General features: G+C 45.2%; 1 protein-coding gene across 2 annotated transcripts in view; it reads right to left on the bottom strand.

The window, feature by feature from the left end:
- The window catches only part of LOC134999715 (transmembrane 4 L6 family member 1-like), a 55,858-nt gene that overhangs the window by 3,063 nt on the left and 31,518 nt on the right, over positions 1-21,277 (bottom strand). For both annotated transcript variants that reach the window (XM_063951444.1, XM_063951445.1), the window contains 2 exons: positions 8,929-9,111; positions 5,836-5,901 (listed from right to left, as the gene is read on the bottom strand). In XM_063951444.1, the coding sequence (XP_063807514.1) occupies positions 5,836-5,901; positions 8,929-9,111 (249 nt within the window). The remainder of the gene's footprint in view (positions 1-5,835; positions 5,902-8,928; positions 9,112-21,277) is intronic.

Below are 21,277 nucleotides of genomic sequence, written 5' to 3'. Positions count from 1 at the left end.
AAACAGAAACAGAAGAGAATGGATTTAGGGGTCTATTTACTAAGCCCTGGATGGAGATAAAGTGGACGGAGATAAAGTACCAGCCAATCAGCTCCTAACTGTCATGTTACAGGCTGTGTTTGAAAAATGACAGGAGCTGATTGGCTGGTACCTCCTCTCCATCCAAGGCTTAGGTGGTCATTCAGACTTGATCGCTCGCTAGGGTTGTATTGCAGCGCTGTGAACAGATAGTCGCCGCCCATAGGGGAGTGTATTTTAGCTTTGCAAGTGTGCGATCGCATGTGCAGCCGAGCGGTACAAAAAAACAGTTTGTGCAGTTTCTGAGTTGCCCAGAACTTACTCAGCTGCTGCGATCACTTCAGCCTGTCCGGGACCGGAATTGACGCCAGACACCCGCCGTGCAAACGCTTGGGAACGCCTGCGATTTTCCAACCACTTCCAGAAAACGGTCAGTTGCCACCCACAATTGCCTTCTTCCTGTCAATCTCCTTGCGATTGGCTGTGCGAATGGATTCTTCGTAAAACCCATCGCACAGCAACGATTCGCTTTGTACCTGTGCAACGCGCCTGCGCATTGCGGGCATATGCATGCATAGTTCTGACCTGAATGCAGCGCTGCAAAAAACACTAGCGAGCAATCAGGTCTGAATGACCCCCTTAGTAAATAGAACCCTACGTTTAGGAGTGTTTATTAATCCCTGGGGCTATATTTACCAAAGGTTGATATACACTGTGTGTGTGTGTGTATGTATATGTATGTGTATATATATATATATATATATATATTTATTTTTATTTTTTTGAGTATTGATTTCAAAATGATAAAAATCAATCTAAATCAATGTTGCATTACATACCGTATATACTCGAGTATAAGTCGACCCGAATATAAGCCGAGGCACCTAATTTTACCACAAAAACCTGGGAAAACTTATTGACTCGAGTATAAGCCTAGGGTGGGAAATGCAGCTCTACCCGTACACAGACCTCATAGTGCCAGATATGCCCCACAGTGCCAGATGTGCCAGATATGCCCCACAGTGCCAGATATGCCCCACAGTGCCAGATATGCCCCACAGTGCCAGATGTGCCCCACAGTGCCAGATGTGCCCCACAGTGCCAGATGTGCCCCACAGTGCCAGGTTTGCCAGATATGCCCCACAGTGCCAGGTGTGCCAGATATGCCCCACAGTGCTAGATACTTACCCTCCGTCGCTCCCACGCTGTCTTCTGAAGGAGGGACACGGAGAGCGCAGCGCACGTCTCTCCTGTGTCCCTCCTGCATCTCCGGCGGCAGCGGCGTGTGTTAAAGGAAGGAAGTGCCGGTTCGTGCACTTCCTTTACCACACAGACGCCGCTGCCGCCGGAGATGCAGAAGGGTCACAGGAGAGCCGCGTGCTGTGCTCTCCGTGTCCCTCCTAAAGCTGACCCAAGTATAAGCCGAGGTGGCTTTTTCAGCACAAAAAAAAGTGCTGAAAAAGTCGGCTTATACTCGAGTATATACGGTAGATTAAAACACACATTTACTAACAGATGATTTCTGATATTCCTTTTTATAAATGTAATGGCCCTACACACTGGGCGATAATACTGAAAGATATGAACGATCTTGTTCATTAATGAACGAGATTCCTTTCATATTTTTCAGTGTGGAGGCACCAGCGATGAACGATGTGCGGCCCCGCGCTCGTTTATCGCTGGTGCCCTGTCGCTTGTGCATGCAGGCCATTAGTAAATGTGTGTTTCAGCTCTAGGAAGACAACATAGATTTAGATCAATTTTCATCTATTTAAAATTGATTTAATTTTTTAGTTATTTTTTAATTGACCTTTGGTAAATATACTGTACTCCCGGGTTCCTTGGTCTCAGACATGTGGCTGAATGTGTGTGCAGGTTAATGTCAGTGGTTGATTGCCAAGAACACAGATCTGCAGCTCTGCAGACAGATTAGTTAATGAGTAATGTACAGAACAAGCTATTTGGATACAATGAATAAATAATTCTGGTTGGTGCAAATTTATAAACTAACTATTGTAGCTTCTACCTGCGGCTTTCCCCATGCCGCCTGCACACAACTCTTGCACCACCTATACACAACTCTCATGGGCCAAAAGCCCCTCACCCTCCACCCCTACCGGCCGCACACATAGTGCCACACCTATCTCTTGTATTAACGATGCCAATAAAGTTTGTGTTTGTTGTTGTTCAGCTCTATCTCGACGGATCGGGATGAAACAAAGTGCAGGTCATTTCTACGAGTTTCCACTACAAAGTGATGTCGTTTTCATGAAAATCGGTTCAGTCGTTTTTGTGCCAACTTGGAACAAACCGACAGGCATAACATTTTAATAATATTCCTCTAGATCAGAGATTTTCGACCTTGTACAACTCGCGGCACACTGAACAAGATTTAAATATTGCCAAGGCACACTCAGATATAATGGTGATGCATGGTGCAGTTGCGAGTCCTAGGATTTCATGTCGCAGCTTCTCCATAGGTAATGCCTGAGCCACATCTGAGAAAGCCAGAAGCCAACACTGCCTGAGCCCAAAATTAGAACTGGCTCTGCAACCACTAAACTCACCAGTATTGATTGTTCCAGGGCCTCAGTAGAGGCAAAACACTGACAGGTCTGGCTGTGCTTCTATGGCGGCACACCTGGAAACTGCTCGGGGCAGACTAGTGTGCCACGGCACAGTGGTTGAAAAACACTGCTCTAGATTATTCCATACCATACACAATTCTGAAAAAACTGGGATAATTCTGTTCACACTCAATCCAGCCACTGATCCATCAGACCAACCCATACTTTGCTCTTGCCACTCCCCTTTAATTTGTGTCTGTGTCGTGGTCTGCATTTGTTAACAGAGGCAGGGATGGACTGGGGGCCGAAAATTGTCGAAAGGTGGTGCATGGACACTTCCGACGGGGGCGTGCCACAAGTCAGGGGGCATGGACTCGCAACACCCTCCGTGGAGACAGGCGGGGGAGCGGCCAGACCAGAGAACCGGTGGCTGCGCTTCGCGTGGCCTTCCCGGCTCTCTGTGTGACAGGACCGGCCCTCCAGCCCATCGGACCTCTGGCATTTGCCAGATGGGCAGTCCGGCCCTGTTCAGAGGTGGGCGCTGTGTAGAAGCATCTGCTGTGAGAAAATATGTAAAAGCCACAGGAGGCATCACTGTGGCTTCAGTGGTCCGCTGCGGCACCTGAAGGGGATTAGTATGAAATACCTACAATCAAAATCCAGACAACAATTGACCGACAGTCAAAATCCCGACAAGGTCAAAATACTAACAAGGTCAAAATACCGGCATTTAAAATGTCGACAGGTCAAAAAGTCATTTTTCATTGGGGTTTTTTGTTTGTATGACAACATAGGTTGACATGGACACCATATAAGCGTACCGCGTCCCCTCACATGGTGCCTCACTGCGCTCGGCACACTATTACATTCCCCCTCCAGGTCGACTGGGATAGTACAGTATGAACAAGTCGGTTTCAATAAAAAAAAATCATGAAAAACTCATAACGACTTTTTGACCTGTCGCCATTTTAAATGTCGGTATTTTGACCATGTCGGTATTTTAAATGTCGGTGTTTTGACTAAGTCGGGATTTTGACCTTGTCGAGATTTTGACTGTCGGTCAATGGTTGTCGGGATTTTGACTGTTAAGATTTTGATTGTAGGTAAATTGACCGCATCCCACCTGAAGAAGCAGCTTAATCAGACTGGCCACCAGCTACTCTGCCATGACCCTGGCCATGGTATGCCAAACAACAGTCCCTGTTGACGTCCCCACCTCACACCCTTTCTCTAGTCACCTTACATTTAATGTCCCTCCCTCCGCACAAGCGCAAACGTGAACGTGCTAGGTGCTGTAACCGCTGTCCTGGGCATGTGCAGATCAAATTTACATAGAACATATTAGCAAATTGGTGTAGTACTCCCTATTCATCAGTCCCACTGAGTGGATTTGATTTACAGAAGTCACTATGTAAATCACCATGTTTTAGCAATTTACATGGTGATTTTAAAACCACTGTATCTATTCATGGGAAATTATCATAGAAGACTGTAGATCAGTCACACTAGGTGAATCTGTAGTGATTGCAAAGGAGGTAATAATGTTGTGGAATCATCATTAATTTCCATTCTATTTAATGCCCATTTTTTTTCAATGGCTCACTCATTTCAATGGGTTCCTTGTCTTGAAAGAAAATTACTATTTACTAGATTAGAGAGGCTGCAAAATTATTTGCAATTTACTAAAGGGGATTTTTTTATATATTTTAAACCTCTGAAAAAAATCTTTACTAGATATGAATGTAATTTCTGCATCCTATTATTACAGAGGATTTTAAGAAATGAACTTTTACATGTTTGCATTATGGCAGCCATCCTCTGGGAAATGTGCCATCCCCACCAGCGAGGCATTCTGTGCTCCTTTGCAGAGTCTTATAAACACTCTTAAATCTATTCAGTCCCAGGAAAGAGGGTGAAGATGGAAAGACTGTGAGTGCACATGCCCCAGCGTAAAGGCTTTGGCAAAGGGGAACCTGTCCAGATGTAGCCTAACCTGAAACCACAAATACAGACTAGAGCCTGCAGAGGTGCCTGTCTCAGGGAAAGGGGTGGTTCTTTACACATACCCCTTGCCTCTAACAGCAGACTCATGAGAGTCAACTTCTGGCGGCCTCCTCTCCACCACCTTGCAATTTCCCGATATCCTCTCTGTCACCTATCTTAAATGTATCAGTAGATGACTATACAGTGCTGAAAGTAGGGTGCTATGGAGTAACATTAAGAAATGTGGTGGTACTCAGTACCACCTGCCCACAGCTGGGGCATAATTTATAAGGGTCATTTTTGTGTGTGGGACATAAAATGGTGTCAGTGGCATAACTGTGTGTGGCATAATACAGTATGTAATAGGCATTACGGTGTGGTATAATATGTAAGACATTACTGTGTGTGGCATAATGTGTAATGGGCATTACAGTGTGTGGCATAATGTGTAATGGGCATTACGGTGTATGGCATAATGTGTAATAATCATTAGAGTGTGTGGCATAATGTGTAATGGGCATTACAGTGTGTGGCATAATGTATAATAAGCATTACAGTGTGTGGCATAATGTGTAAGGGGCATTACGGTGTGTGGCATAATGTGTAATAAGTATTACAGTGTGTGGCATAATGTGTAATAAGCATTACAGTGTGTGGCATAATGTGTAAGGGGCATTACGGTGTGTGGCATAATGTGGCCATGCCCCTATTGTCATGTAGCCACTCCCCTAGTTTCATGTGACCACACCCCCTCATGACACAGGACCACGGCCATTTTTTCTATCAGCATCACTAAAGGGCAGTACACACTAGGAAAAATGTGTGCTGAGCGATCTGTCACAGACCGCTCAGCACACATCTCTCCCACCCGCTCGGCAGTGTAGTCAGATTGCTTAGATTATAACACGGATCTCTCCGTGTGTACCCCCCTTAAGAGAACATTTCTACTTACACCACTGTGACTATATGGCAAGTAAGGACACAGACCTGATCTGAGAGTGCAGCCATTCCTAAATACTCAACTGTGTTATGCAACTTGCATATGGCCTGATTGCTGGAAGCAGAGACAACAAACCATAATCTAGAACCTGTGGGGCAAGTGATCCAAGAGTACTTTAAAGGTCATTTTAGAAAGAAATGCACCTACATCCTTCGCCAGAGGCGCAGAAAATTGAAAAGTTCAAAGATGTCATTTGTCATACATAAAAAAAATATTTTAATGCAAAGTTTGCAAATGTAATATTACTATTGGCCGTTGCTTCCTTACCCCACATCTGTTTGCGCAGCATCCCTCTCCCCCGACACCCAGCATCATAAACGCTGGCAGGAAAGCCTGCAGGAGAAATCAGAGAAATTGTTGGACTTTCTTCCTGGGGTCAGGTCTTCAAATGCAATAAAGCTGCAGTATAACCTATAACCTATTACTAAGATGCCCTTCCCCGAACTGCAGACAGTTTTTGGGATCTGTCGAGAGAACTGGCTAATCAATTTTGTTCAACAACTAAATGGCGGTAGAATGGTGCAAGTGAGCTCATTGTAACTTGTTGCAACTAAGTACTATGGAATTGATTCAGAGATGTACGCAAACTAGGACTGCAGAACTACAGCCCCCCCAGTAAAATATGCCACCTGCAGGGACTGCCAGTCCGCCTGTGTTTAGCAGATAGAGCACTTCCATGTGAAGCCACTCCCCTGCTATAACATCAGCCCTATCTGGCTTCTATGGGCCTCAGAGGCTGATGCAGTCACTAGAAACCAGCCTGTTTAGCAGCGCCGGAGTTAAACCCCGCCCCACTGCCGCTGGACCTGAGCCTCACATCACGTTGACGTCAGCCAGACAGGTGACGAGCTGCCACTGATGCAAACCTAATGGGGGGAGATGTAATACACCTCGGAGAGTGATATAGTGGAGAGCAGCGGCAGCTCCTATCTGTGTGGAGGAGGGGGGTTGCCGCTACCTTGTACGCTGGAGGAGGAAGAGAGCCCCTGTTGCAGCCGCCGCTGGCCAGTTACCAGCCCCTGCATAATGAAGCTGACAGGAGCCGGGACCTGCGCATGTGTACAAGCGACACATGCGGCAGGGTGACTGTGGCCGCGCCTTCAGGCCGCAGCGTCCCCACCCGCAAGCCCGCACCTAAACCCGCCACTGTGTGAGGACTTACTGTTACACTGCTAAAACGAAGAGAGAGTTCATCAGGCTAAACCACACTTGCCAACTTTTCCTGCCTTCTCCGAGAGATGCCTGGAGAGGGGAGGCTGCTGGCTACTTTGGTGGGTGGGGACGGGCTGTCACATCATTAGGCCCCATCACGGCAAAATACAGCTATTTGCAGGGACACAATTTGCGTAATCTATCCCCGCCCCCTCAATGTGGTGCAGTAGTTCTGGTATTTATCTCACCATCCTGCCCACTCCACTAGGAAGTGGTTGGGACGTAGGAGATGCGTCTACTCTAACAGGGGTTTGGGGAACTCCCCGAAAAATCGTGAGTCTCTCGCTACTTCCAGGAGTGAAGACAAGCATGGGCAAAGCCCAGCAAGTGGCAGCACTCGTAGCAAATACCTACACATCGTGCTGAGAGTACCAACAGCACAACTGGCGTCACACCCGCTCTCTACAGCATGCTCCAGGAGATTTATATAAGCTACTGTACTGAACGAGCATACTAGCACCCTTTGCACGTACATTACACCTTTTATAAGCTATTTTGTATAAGCGTTCCATATGGTACACATTTTAATACTGTATTTACCATTATGTGCGTTGACTTTTTGTGGGAGAATTTTTTATACTTGATTTTGCTCTATAAATATATAATACATTGGTATAGTTTATATGCTGATCTAGAGTACATAGACATTTATATAGTTCACATTATTGTGCCGAGATTATAATATATAATGTAATTGGTGAGTGGCACCTAATACGGACATCATTATTAAAGATGGAGACTTACAGTAATTGTTCCAACTATCAAATCCAATGTTCCCTTTAAATAACCATTAATATTCTGGTGCGGAAAAACTTTTTCTTTTTGGGATTATAATATATCAAACCCCTACAGCATGTATAAAGTAAAAGGTTGTCTGCAAGTATAATTTTAAGGATTTGCATACATTGGGGCTGATTTATCAACAGTTTTATCATATACAAATAGTTTTAAAACTCAGTTTGTATGATAAATGGGGCTCCAATCAGCTCCCAACTGTCATGTATTTGAAAAATGACAGTTGGAAGCTGATTGGACGGAGCACCATTTATCATACGAAACGAGTTATAAAATTAGTCGCATACGATAAAACTCGTTGCTAAATTAGCCCCATTGTTTTCTAACAAGTAATGCAATATCAGTCAGCATGTCATGTCTGTCTCAGCTACTGTACAGGCGTCATCTTTAGTGAGCGGCACTGGCTGAGGAAGCTGGTGATGGAGAAGTAGAGAGCTGATGACTGCATCATTTACAATTATATAAGAATTCAAGGGCCAAAAAGGCCTGAAGAATAAATAAGCGTCCTGGTTTTTTTAGGAGAGAAGCCTTGGGCTGGGAATTTGGGAAGGGGGAAGGGGAGGGTAGAGCAGAGAAATTCCTAAGCACATCCTGTAGGACAAGGGGGGAGGAGAGTTACCTATGAGGTACAAAAGATCAGGAAAGGCAGGCAGGCTTCCTCTTCCATGCTGGACAAGGATCCAAGAAGGCACCCACCCTCCCGCCCTGGTGATGGGGCAGTTTCGGCACATAGGCAGTGGACATGTTGATTAACTGGAATTTGAGATTTTTTTATTTTCGGTGGAGGCACCGGTAGGCCATTTCTGAGTTTAATATCAACGTGCAAAGTTGGTTAAATGGAAAATTTGAATTAATTTTAATGCCGATGGAGGCACCGTCAGGCCATTTCGAAGTTTAATTATCACCTGACATGAGAGGTCCAGCAGGTGCGGCAAGCAGTGCTCCTCGGCGGTCTGTAGTAGCGCAACATCGGTTGGCCGGCACTTCCCCCAGATACTCGGCGAGTTTGTCGTGGCCTCAAGGGCCGACACGGTCGTCATCATAAGGGTTGACCGGTGCTATGCCAATGGTGGGAAGTGGTACCGCTCAGCTAACTTGCGCAAGGGCGGGACTTAGGTTCCGCCCCGTTGTTTAATTTTAAGAGGAACTTAATATTGAGACTGTAGCCGGGGGCACGCACTGCTTTCTCGCCACCCACTTATAAGAGTACCAATTCTAATTCGATCAATAAATTTGGCTGTGACCTTTTAAATCGCAATTCAGTTGTCCGAGTGATTATTGGGGAGAAAGGTGGTAGGGGGTGAGGGGCGAGTGTATTAATAAAACCAATGGACGGCTTAATAGTTTCCTTACCAGTAATCCAGCACCCACAATTCCATGGAAAAACCAGACAAAATCCGTTATCTGTTCCACCTCTAATATCGTTCCATTTGGGAAGTACAGCAGTAGATTTGCAACCATGGCGCAGATTCCCAGCGGGAACAGAAGTTTCCCAATGACTTTTGAACATTTCCCCGTACACATTGTCTCGTGAAACTGTAACGATAAAAGCTCATGTACTGAGAATGTTTCAGTGATGTTACTATAAACCACACAACTGGCTACAGTGACCTCTATACCAACCCACAGAGCGAAATAATGTTTCTGCTAAAATACCTTCTATAGAACTATAAATCTTTCTGTTTTAAATATAGGGGTTTCCCACTGTCAGATGATGTATTAGTAGTAAATGATGTTACCAGGGTTAGGATACAATGATCAAAATATATATGGACTACAGGGTTGTACCGTACAGCGGCAATAAACATAGACAACTCTGCTATAAGAAATACACCTGTCTAGAAAGCACAGAAGGGAGGAAGGAAGAGAAGTAAAAGCTGCAGACTGGAACAAACCCATTCATTGAAGTAATCTCTGGCAGAAAATAAAGAATGTAGCAAAAAAACAACAAAGAACATCTGGGGTAGGGTTACGAAGGGGTGGGTTGTGAAAGACGCCAATCATCAATGGCTTTGGGTGATAGTTCTAAAACGGCAACAGAAATAAATGCTAAAGTAGCCTGGTTTTGCTTTCATTCTTATCGCTGCTTTAAAACTATTGATCAAAGCTGAAGGTTATCAGCAAACATTGACAACCTGCAAACGTTCCAGGGGCCTGTTTTGTAGATATTGTAGAACTTCTAGTTCAGAAGGGCCATGTATGCCATTGTACAGTGTGCTCCCACTGTACTGCGGCCTTTACCCTAGGGCAGGTACAGTATAAGCCCAGGACTCTCCGCATAATTAGGCTGACCATACGATCTCTTTAAACTGGAACACTCCTGAATTACACAGGTTCTGTGGCTGGTTTAGTTCAAGCAAATAATTTTTAGACAAGATCAGCTCCAATAACGACATAAACAACTCGGCATTAGGCCCATCAAAATCATCATTATTAGATATCAACCTCCTTACTGATTGCAACCCTAGACTGTGGGGTATACAGGTGTAAAGGCTGCATACATCAACCGAACACAATAACACATCGTCAGGTAAATCAGGTAATTCCTTTAATGCCAGCAGCAAAGAGGTTGTATCCTTTAAATTAGTAGGTTGTGCCTGTATAATGGGCTGTAAAAAACCATCTAAATATACAGATACCGGTTGATAAATAGATCCTCAAGCCAAAATGATTGGTCTCCCTGGTGGTCTAGTTGGATGCTTATGAATCTTGGGGAGGGTGTATAGAATAGGCTTTATGGGATAGGTCACCGTCAGACAGTCTCTGACTTTCTCAGAAATGAAACCATCTATAACCGCCCTCTCCAAGACAGCATCTAATTCTTTTTTTGAAATTGACAGTAGGGTCCCCCGGTAGGACTCTATAAGTAACCTCATCCGAAATTGCTGCATAATTTCAGCTCTATAGGTAAACAAGTCTTGGATGATAATAGATCCGCCTTTATCAGATTGTCTAATTATGATGTCATCATAGGACGCCAGTGCTCTTAATGCTGCCTGTTCATGATCTTGTCTAAAAATTATTTCTTTTTTGACGGGAAATATTATTTGCAAACGGCAGGAGTTGCTATGGGTTCTTCTGTAGCACCTTCTGTAGCTAATTGTTTTATATTCATGGTTGAGCAGGATCTGGTCTCTAAACATATAATAGCATATTTTAGTTATATAGATGATGTGCTTATGTTCTGGTCCGGTAAAGATATTGAGATTATCTCTTTAATTGAAGCACATAACAACTCTGTTAGGCCTGTGAAGTTTATATACACTTTGAGTAAACAAAGCATTAATTTCCTTGACGTTACTATAACGAGATCTGGTACTCGACTTGAGACTTCTTTATACACCAAAGGGACTGACAGGAATAATTTATTGCTAGCCTCCAGTGCACACCCCAAGGCTTTAAAGGATTCATTATCGCATAGACCGTTTTTTAGAGTATTGAGAATAACTAGCAAACGATCAGAGGCGCTAGTTAAACTAGATCAGATGTTCAATAAATTTGTAGAAAGGGGATATGGGGGGTAATTCCAAGTTGATTGCAGCATCAAATTTGTTAGCAGTTGGGCAAAACCATTTGCACTGCAGGTGTGGCAGATATAACATGTGCAGAGAGAGTTAGATTTGGGTGGGGTGTGTTCAAACTGAAATCTAAATTGCAGTATAAAAATAAAGCAGCCAGTATTTACCCTGCACAGAAACAAAATAACTCACCCAAATCTAACTCTCTCTGCAAATGTTATATCTGCCCCCCCTGCAGTGCACATGGTTTTACCCAACTGCTAACAAATTTGATGCTGCGATCAACTCGGAATTACCCCCATTGTGCTAAACAACTAAACCTTATGAAGGATAAAGCACTAGCTGTACCCATTGACCAATTGTTAGTGAGCCAAAAGCTCACTGATAATCGGAAAAAAATTACTTGGCCTAACACTTATACACATGAGTCCTCAAATAATTAAGACAGCTAAAAGGTTTTGGCCATTAATAAGTACTGATCCCGGGCTGAATCTGAATGATACGGCATTGATGCCCTGCTTCCGTAGAGGTAGAAGTTTGAGAAATAGCCTTGTAAGAACATGGGTAAAAATAAATCCTCTACTTTTCTGGGAAACCATAAGCCTGGGTGTTTCCGTTGCCCAAATTGTACAACATTTGGTTTTATGCAACCTGGAGCGATGTTTTCCACCCTTTTTCTGGAAAGAAGTTCTTTATTAAACATCATCTTACGTGTACCAGCCAATTTGTGATCTGTCATCACTTACCCGTGTTCCCTACAATATGTCGGGAACATCAATTTAAGGAGAGGATGGCGCTACATCGCTCCGCCATTAAAACCGCTATACAGAAGGGCACGAGTGATCAGCCATTGGCGCGGCACTTTGCGGTTGCTAGACATAGTTTAACATCCATTAAATATCGCATCATAGATCACATTCCATTGCCTCCCAGAGGCGATAGGAAGAAAATGTTACTACAGCAAGAGGTTCAGTGGATTGACAGATTAGGCACTTTGTCCCCAAGGGGATTGAATGAAACCTTGGGTTTAACTTGCTTCTTATAGATGTTGCAACTCCTGCTTGATTTTGCATTAATTATTCGTTCAGGGTGGTTGAGACACTGTATAAGTTAAATGCTCCACGGCAACAATGTATCTTGTATGGAATGTTCTCATTGTGATGGCTTTTACAAGTTAATATATGGTTGCCGATACAGACCCGATGTTATACAGTGATATATGATATGTATTATGCTTTAATGTTTTTATTGCATGAAGTGTCACTATAATGCATTTTTTCACTGCTGTGGTTGTTGGGATATGTGGTTTAAAGTTGATTTGTTTATAGTTGCTATGCAACACGTTTGGGCTATCTGACATAATTTTCCGGCGTCGCCGGAGCTTTTGACGGCATGGCTGGAAGCGGCTCCAGAGACGAACGTGCACTGTGTCTATTTAGGGGGTGAGTTTTGTATGTAAGTTTATTGTGACACATCTTGATAAAAGTGCAGCAGCACTGAAACATTGAAAAACAACTTTATGCGTCTGTGATATTTATCCTGAGTTCAGTCCTGAGTGCCGCCGTTGGAGAATATTGTATGGAGCTGTATGCTAAGGTACAGCTTAATACGGAGGGCACCAGGCAAGTTATCCATGGAGAAGATCTGAGTGCCGGATTTTTGCTATATATATATATATATATATATATATATATATATGTATATATGAATAAGTGGAGAAAATGGCGCCTTCTAGTGTCTAAAAAGTATATAGTGTAGACCCAGTGTGAGTAAAATGGACTACTTATCTGATACAGTCTTTCTTCAGTCATATGACCAATATGAGTACATAAAAAAGATAAGACAAATATAACATAGCACGTACAGTTTTCATACCATTGTTTACCATAAAATTAGTTGTGTATAAAAAACCTTCTAAGAATAAGCAAATCCTACAATTTACAATTCACAACCAGGGATAATAAAAGGTTTTTCACAAATTTTAATACAACACATAAAAACAAATGGTAAAAATGCAAGCGTACAGGATAAAAAAAAATTCAAGCTTATCTATCCATATAGGAAATCGGGGTACATCTAGTTTTCCATAAGTATCCGAAGAATGGTAAAAATGCAAACGTACAAAATATAAATTTTAAAAGGCTTATCTGTCCATAAAGAGGTTCAGGTACAGCAGTACCAACGCGTTTCGTCAGCAGTTAGACTTCATCATGGGGATCATATATATATATATATATATAAAATAAATACAGACCAGAGTGCCCGGCTCTCCCATTAAGACCGCGTTACTGGGCAGGGTGCCTCCACAAATAATAATCACATAAAGTTCAAAGGTGCGGCACTCCTGGCGGCTTGAATAAAGGACAACAGCAGGGCATGCGTGTAGACGTTTCAATGCCTTTATTGCGGCATAAAAGACCTGATGGCAATGCAGCAAAAAAGGCATTTAAACGTTGTCTACACGTATGCCCTGTTGTTGTCCTTTATACAAGCCGCAAGGAGTGCTGCACCTAGCTGAGCCGCTGACGGGAGCTGCTGACCGCTCAGCGTCTCTGTCCACTGCCCCAACAATGAAGTTTTAAACCCACTGTGCCACCAACTTAATATTAAATTAATTATAATGGGTTCAATATAATATATTAATACAGTTCAGCACTCACCAAAGCAAGCTCACTTATTTTCACAACATAAATAAATAAATGATGGGGGTTTAGTTAGTGAATTGGCCAATGCACGGAAGCCTGCAAACCGCTCGCCAAGGTATCCCACCCTCATTCAGGTCCTACACTATCACAGAGTCTCAAAAATTAAAACCTAGCAACTGTATCACACATAATATAACTGCAAATATGCCCACTTGGTTTACTGTGTATCTGCCAAATACTCCATGGCTTTTAAAGGTACACTAGTCACCTGACACTGGCTGATAAATTACAGCTGACTCAGGTTTAAGATAATTGGGCTTGCATAGGGGTTCATGAACAAAGCTTGTGGCCACAGTTAATATGAGCTAACCAAATTTATTGAAGATGGGGTACCTTGGCGAGCGGTTTGCAGGGTTCCGTGCATTGGCCAATTCACTAACTAAACCCCCATCATTTATTTATTGATGTTGTGAAAATAAGTGAGCTTGCTTTGGTGAGTGCTGAACTTTCTGTTTGTATATTTTTTCTAAGTAGATGGCCATAGGCTACATGCACCCCACCCTTTGAGTGGTGAGTGCAGACACTGCACCCCGCTTCTGGGGTGGTGAGTGCTGTGGTTTTATATTTGTTGGTATATATATATATATATATATATATATATATATAAAAAATATTAAACCCATTGTAATTAATTTTATATTAAGTTGGTGGTGCAGTGGGTTTATAACTTCATTGGTGGGGCAGTGGGCGGAGACGCTGAGCGGTCAGCGGCTCCTGTCAACGGCTCAGATATGAAGCCGCTGCCGGGGAGGGAGGCACTGGAGGGGAGGTGAGCAATGTCACATTGTGCACATCGCTCATCGCGGCTCCGTACACACATGCCGTGATGAGCGATGTCACAAGTGACATTGCTCACATTGAGCAGGCAGCTCAGCACAACCGCCAATCAACGAGCGCGGGTGCGCGCATCGTTGATTGGAGGACCATACACACTAGACGATGCGAACGATATATCGTTCACAATCGTCATTATCTTTCAGATCTTTGAAAAATATCTTCTAGTGTGTATGGCGCTTTAGAGTTGGATGAGTTCAACAGCTGTTTCAGCCAGAAAACTCTCCCTGGAAACTCACATAGACAGTTATGTGTAGCTCACAGGATAGATGTCACATTCCTGCACTCAGGAGAGTGATGTGGGTCCCTGGCCGGGAACATCAGCTCTGCGTCATATAAACCTTTTCTCTACTTACACACACAGGATCTATCCAAAGGGCAAATGTAAAAACTGTAACTCTGGAAATGTACAGTTGCTTCAATTAGGTGCTTACAGTAGCTAGGTATATAACTGGAGCATACTGTAATCGTATTAATTTATTTTTAACTGGGACCCAAGTGTCAGTGTCTCATTATACAGTACTAGGATCACAATGCCAGTGTTCCCCTAAACCAGAGCCAGATTAAGAAGGGGGGGGGGGGCACTCTACCCTGGGCCCCCCTGTGTTGGGCCCCTACCCCAGCCGGTAAACACTGACAGCACTGGCTCTCCCTCTTGTGCAGCAGCAGAAGGAAGAACCAGACAGCCAGAATGTGTGCAGTGCAGGCAGGGACACAGGAGTATCAGGTTTCATGAGCCAGTGTGTAAGTAGTACACCATTGGTTTCAATTTAATATACACAATCTAATATACCCCCCGAGCATACTGCTGCACTTGCACTGTGCAGTCCCATAGTGGGGGCCAGCGAGATGACATTTGGGGGCAGTGCTGACAAGATGTGGTGGATCCTCCTGTCTTAAGTGCCCCAGTGCCCCCCCACCCCCCACACACGGCTTTATACAGCCTTGCCCTGTACTGGGACCACAATTGTCAGTGTCCCATTATACAGTACAAGGACCACAAATGCCAATGTTCCCCCTTACTGGGACCACAAGTGTCAGTGTTCCATTATACAGTACAAGGACCACAAATGCCAGTGTTCACCCTATACTGAGACCACAAGTGCATACCCTCCAACTGTACCTTTTTAGCAGGTACAGGACCTTTTGTTATGGTCTGTACCGATTTTTGGCTCTCCAAACTTCCATTGAAAGTATAGGGAAAGGGGCGTCGACATGCCCCCCCCCCTTACCCACAGCCACGCCCCTTTCCTAATGTGGATCGATTTTTATGTGTAAAATGTTGGAGTGTATGCAAGTGTCAGTGTCCAATTATACAATACTAGGACCACAAATGCCAATGTTCCCCTATATTGGGACCACAAGTGTCAGTGTCCCATTATACAATACTACAAATGCCAGTGTTCCCCTATACTAGTACCACAAGTGTAAGTGTCCAACTATACAGTACTAGGACCACAAATGCCAGTGTTCACCTATGCTGGGCGCACAAGTGTCAGTGTCCCATTATACAGTACTAGTACCACAAATGCCAGTGTTCCCGCATACTGGGACCCTAAGTGTCAGTGTCCAATTATACAGTACTAGGACTACAAATGTCAATGTTCCCCTATACTGGGATCATGAGTGTCAGTGTCCCATTATACTGGGACCATAGGTGTCAGTGTCCTGTTATACTGGGACCACACATGACAGTGTCCCATCATACTGGGATCAAAAGTGTCAGTGTCCTATTATATTGGGACCACAAATGCTGGCAATACTGCATTGCACAGAAAGAAAAATTGAACTACAAATGTTATATATCTCACACAAGACAGGTCATTTGAATGTATGCAGACAAATGCGAATGCTATACAAAATAAGAAATGACAAAGATGAATTGGCCCTGATTGTCACAGAATCCAAGATTTGTTTTATGTACCAGAAATGGGAACAAATCTCATAGCCATCAGTGTCCAACAGCAAAGAGGCAAAAGAGTGCATTTTGCTAAAGGGAACTACATTTAATGTAACAGAAAAGGGACTCAGTGCCATCTATTATATGTCCTTGATACACAGCATTTTTCCGTGATGATTACAATTGAGTCGCAGTCACTAGAACTCTGGCACAGAAGATCTCATCACATTGTTCACAAGTTACTGAACGAGATTATCATCGGAATGTCAGTGACGCGTTGGGTATGGTTTATCGACGCCTGTAATACTGTCAATTATAATACCTCCACCAAAATCCCAATGTGTTTGTAAGAACGACATTTAACATGTCTACATGGCCAATATACCGGTATTTAAAATCCCGACAATAGAAGTACCGATAGGGTTAAAATACCATCATGTATTAAATATCTACAATCAGGATACCGGCAGATCATTATACCGACATAGGGGGTCATTCAGATCTGATCGCTGCTGTGCATTTTTGCACAGCGGCCGATCAAGTCATAACAGCGCATGAGTATGCACTGCAATGCGCACGCACGTCAGACAACAACAACGGGCATTGCTGGCCAGCAATGGGATGGTGTGAAAATTCCATTTGCACGGGCATTCGCTAGGTGATTGACAGGAGGAGGGCGTTTTGGGTGGCAACTGCCTGTTTACTAGTGTTCGGAAAAACGCAGGCGTGTCCAGGCGTTTTCAGGGAGGGTGTCTGACGTCAGCTCCGGTCCCGATCAGCCTGAAGTGATCGCACTGTAGGAGTAAGTCCTGGGCTGCGCAGAGACTGCACAAAGTGGATTTTAGCAGCTCGGCGTACACATAGCATTGCACACTTGCACGACAAATTTACACTCCCCTCGTAGGCGGCGACTATCTGAACGCAGGACAAAAAAATTAGCAGCCCAGCGATCAGATCTGAATCACCCCCATAGTTAGAATGCAGACAATTTACCATACTGACAATGTCAAAATACCGACAGCCAAATTACCAGCAAACAGTATACTGACACTAATGTAATACCAACAACTGAAATGCCGGCATTCAACAGTAATTCAAAATACCGACAGCCAAATTACCAGCAAACAGTATACTGACACTAATGTAATACCAACAACTGAAATGCCGGCATTCAACAGTAATTCAAAATACTGACAGCCAAATTACCGGTATGTTGAAATGCCGGCAAACCATATATACAGTTAAAATACCGACGCTGAATATCCCGGCAGCCAATATACGGTTAGTGCAAAAAACCAGCATCAACAATGCAAGAGATTGTGTAAATCACCAGCAGCCCAGACACCATCATTTGTGATCACCAACACCACCAGTGTCACAGTATCTGCCGTGTCACACTGCCTACCCTTCATGTCCCTAAAGCTATATACCGGTTATAGCACAGCCGCACCATTAAATCTAGCCGCCATGTCCTATTAGCAGCCTTGTCACATTAGCCCCCATGTCTTTCTACCTATCCGTCTAACGCGGCCGTGTTAGACATGACGCCCCCTCCCCATGGTCACACCCGCTTCGGTTAACACCCGCTGCGGTTAACACTAGTGAGGCCGTCAAATTTGTATTCCATTAAAAATGGTGGAGTGCCCTCGAGGGTATGGGATCTGGTCCTCGAAGGTAGGGGGTCTTTCTACACGAACCCCTCTTTCAGTCACTCCTCGGGAGATAAATGTATGAAGCAGTGATAAGTGTGGAAAAGTGAGCCTGTGGAGAAGTTACCCATGGCAACCAATCAGCTGCTCTGTATAATTTTATAGTATGCAAATTATAAATGTTACTTCAATGCTGATTGGTTGCCATGGGCAACTTCTCAATTGGCTCACTTCTCCACTCTTATCACTGCTTCATACATTTACCCCTGGGTCCATTATATACGTACTTTTCCATGGGACCATTCATGGTTTGTTGGTTTTTTAATTCCTGTATTTTTGTATTTATTTTTAAGAATAACACCCTGAGGGCTGTATTCAAATGATGGTGTCTGGGACGCTGGTGATTTAACCAATCTCTTGCATTGTGGGTGCCGGTATTTTGCGGTATATTGGCTGTCAGGATATTCAGAGTCCGTATTTTGACTGTGTATATAATTTATTTCACAGTATGTTGTTTGCTGGTATTATGTTTGTCGGTATATGGTATCTGTCGGTATTGCGTGTTGTCTGTATTTAGTCGGTGTCTGTATATTATATTGTCTGTATTGCGGCAGTCGGGCATTCAGCAATGCCGGTATTTAGCATCTGTTGGTATATGGTGTATGGTGTGTCGGTATTTAGTTACTGTTGGTATTTGGTTTGCCTGTGTTATGTTACTGTTGGTATTTTTTGGCTGTCAGGGTTTAGTTGTCGGTATTGTGAGTATCAGTATGGTGTTCAGTGGTATATTAAGTGTATACCTTCAGATACAGTGCAGGTGGATAGATACAGTACAGGTCGGATACAGTGCAGGTTACAGTGCAGGTCAGATACACTGTAAGTTGGCTACAGTGCAAGGTCAGATACAGTGCGCATTGGATATAATGCGAGATACAGTGCAGGTCGGATACAACAATAGTGCACTTACTGTGGCAGGGGGTGTCGGCGTTGTCCTCAGTGAGGGGCTGTCAACAGTGCAGAGTTTCTTCAATGCAGGGGTGTCGGCAGTGTGAGAGTGCTGGCTGTGTTGTTAATGTGGGCAGGCAAGCCGTGTCGGCAGTGGGGGGTGCCACTGTGTCCTCAGTGCTGGGGTGCTAGCAGTGTCCTCATTGTGGGGGTGCCGGCAATGTCGGCAGTGTGTGGGTGCCGGCGGTGTCCAATGTGGGTATGCCGGTGCTGTCGGCAATGGGCAGGTTCAAGCATTGTCAGCAGTGCAAGGGTGACGGCAGTGTTGGAAGTGCAGGGTGTCCCAGTGGTGTTCTCAGTGCAGGGGTGGTGGCAGTGTTGGCAGTGAGGGTGTTCCCAGTGATGTGCTCAGTACAGGGGTGCCGATGGTGTCGGCACTGTTGGTGTCCCAGTGGTGTCCTCAGTGCACGGGTGCAGGCGGTGTCCTCATTGCAGTTACAGGGTTGCTGGTAGTGTTAGCAGTGCAGGTGTCCAAGTGGTGTCCTTAGTGTGAGGGTGCCAGGGGCGGATCCAGAAGAAAATGATAGGGGGGGGCACCATGAAAGGGGCAAGTACATTTGCGTGCGGCTTCGGTGCATGTGAGGTGGCGCTTCTTATACAATGCCCACAGTTGTAGCGCTCATTATGCAATGTCCACTGTACTGGTAGTGCCCCTTATATAAACCCCATAGTAGTGGTGCCCCTTATGCAATGCTCGTATTGCCCCCAGTAGTAATGTTGCCTGTAGTAATGCCCGTAATCATTTAGCACCCTAGTAGTTATGTAATGCACCCCTGTAGTTTGCCCCATTGTAGTTTAGCCCCTGTAGTTATGCCCCCCTTGTAGTTTAGCCCCCAGTAGTAATGCCCCCAGTAGTTTGGCCCCTGTAGTTATCCCCCAGTAGTTTGGCCCCTGTAGTTATGCCCCCAGTAGTCTGGCCCCCCTGTAGTTAAGCCGCCAGTAGTAATGCCCCTGTAGTTACGCCACCAGTAGTAATGCCCTCCTGTAGTATGCCCCCAGTAGTTAGCCCCTTTGTAGTTGACCCCCAGTAATGATGTCCCCCAGTAGTTTGCCTCCAGTAGATGCCCCCCAGTAATAATGTCCCCCGTAGTTTGCCCCCAGTAGATGCCCCCGCTGCATTAAGGAAGAGAAAACAGAACATACTTACCAAGCCCCGTTCCCACTTCCAGACCGCTGCAGTCCTCCTCTTGGCGTCCTCTCCTCAGCACTATGAGAGAGACGTCATGACTGACATCTCTCCCATAGCGCACGGCGCACAGTGACAGCGCCGGAAGCCGGAGCTCAGTACTGAGCTCCTGCCTCTAGCTGTCACTGTGCAGGGAGACGGGCGCCCGCTGGTAACACAATCTCAGCGGGCGCCCGTCATCTCCCTGTGCGGCGCCGACGCCGGGGGGGACACCGCGGACCACAAATGACAGGGGGGGCACGGGCCCGAGTGCCCCCCCCTGGATCCGCCACTGGAGGGTGCCAATGATGTCGGCAGTGCGGGTGTCCCAGTGGTGTCCTCAGTGCAGGGGTGATGGCAGTGTGAGTGTCGCAGTGGTGACCTCAGTATAGGGGTGCTGACGGTGTCCTCATTGCAGGGATGCCAGGAGTGTCGGCAGTGCAGGTGTTCAAGTGGTGTCCTTAGTGCAGGGGTGATGGCAGTGTGGGTGTCCCAGTGGTGTCCTCAGTACAGGGGCGCTGACGGTGTCCTCATTGCAGGGGTGCCAGCAGCGTCATCAATGCGAGTGTCCCAGTGGAGTGTGTCGGCAGTGTGTGTCCCAGTGGAGTGTGTCGGCATTGCGGGTGTCCCAGTGATGTCCTCAGTGTAGGGGTGCTGACATTGTCATCATTGCAGGGGTGCCAGTAGTGTCGGCAGTGTGTGTGTTTCCAGTGGTGTCCTCTCTGCAGGGGTGCCGATGATGTCGCTAGTGTGGGTATCCCAGTGGTGTCCTCAGTGCAGGGGTTCTGGCAGTGTCCTCATTGCAATTGCAGGGGTGCTGGCAGTGTCGGCAGTGCAAGGGTCCAAGTGGCGTTCTTAGTGCGAGGGTGCCAACGATGTCGGCAGTGCAGGTGTCCCAGTGGTGTCCTCAGTGCAGGGGTGCTGAC

Source organism: Pseudophryne corroboree, chromosome 2, assembly GCF_028390025.1.
Source record: "Pseudophryne corroboree isolate aPseCor3 chromosome 2, aPseCor3.hap2, whole genome shotgun sequence".
Lineage (NCBI taxonomy): Eukaryota > Metazoa > Chordata > Amphibia > Anura > Myobatrachidae > Pseudophryne > Pseudophryne corroboree.
The sequence above is the reverse complement of the archived record's forward strand: the minus strand, read 5'-3'. Positions and strand labels throughout refer to the sequence as shown.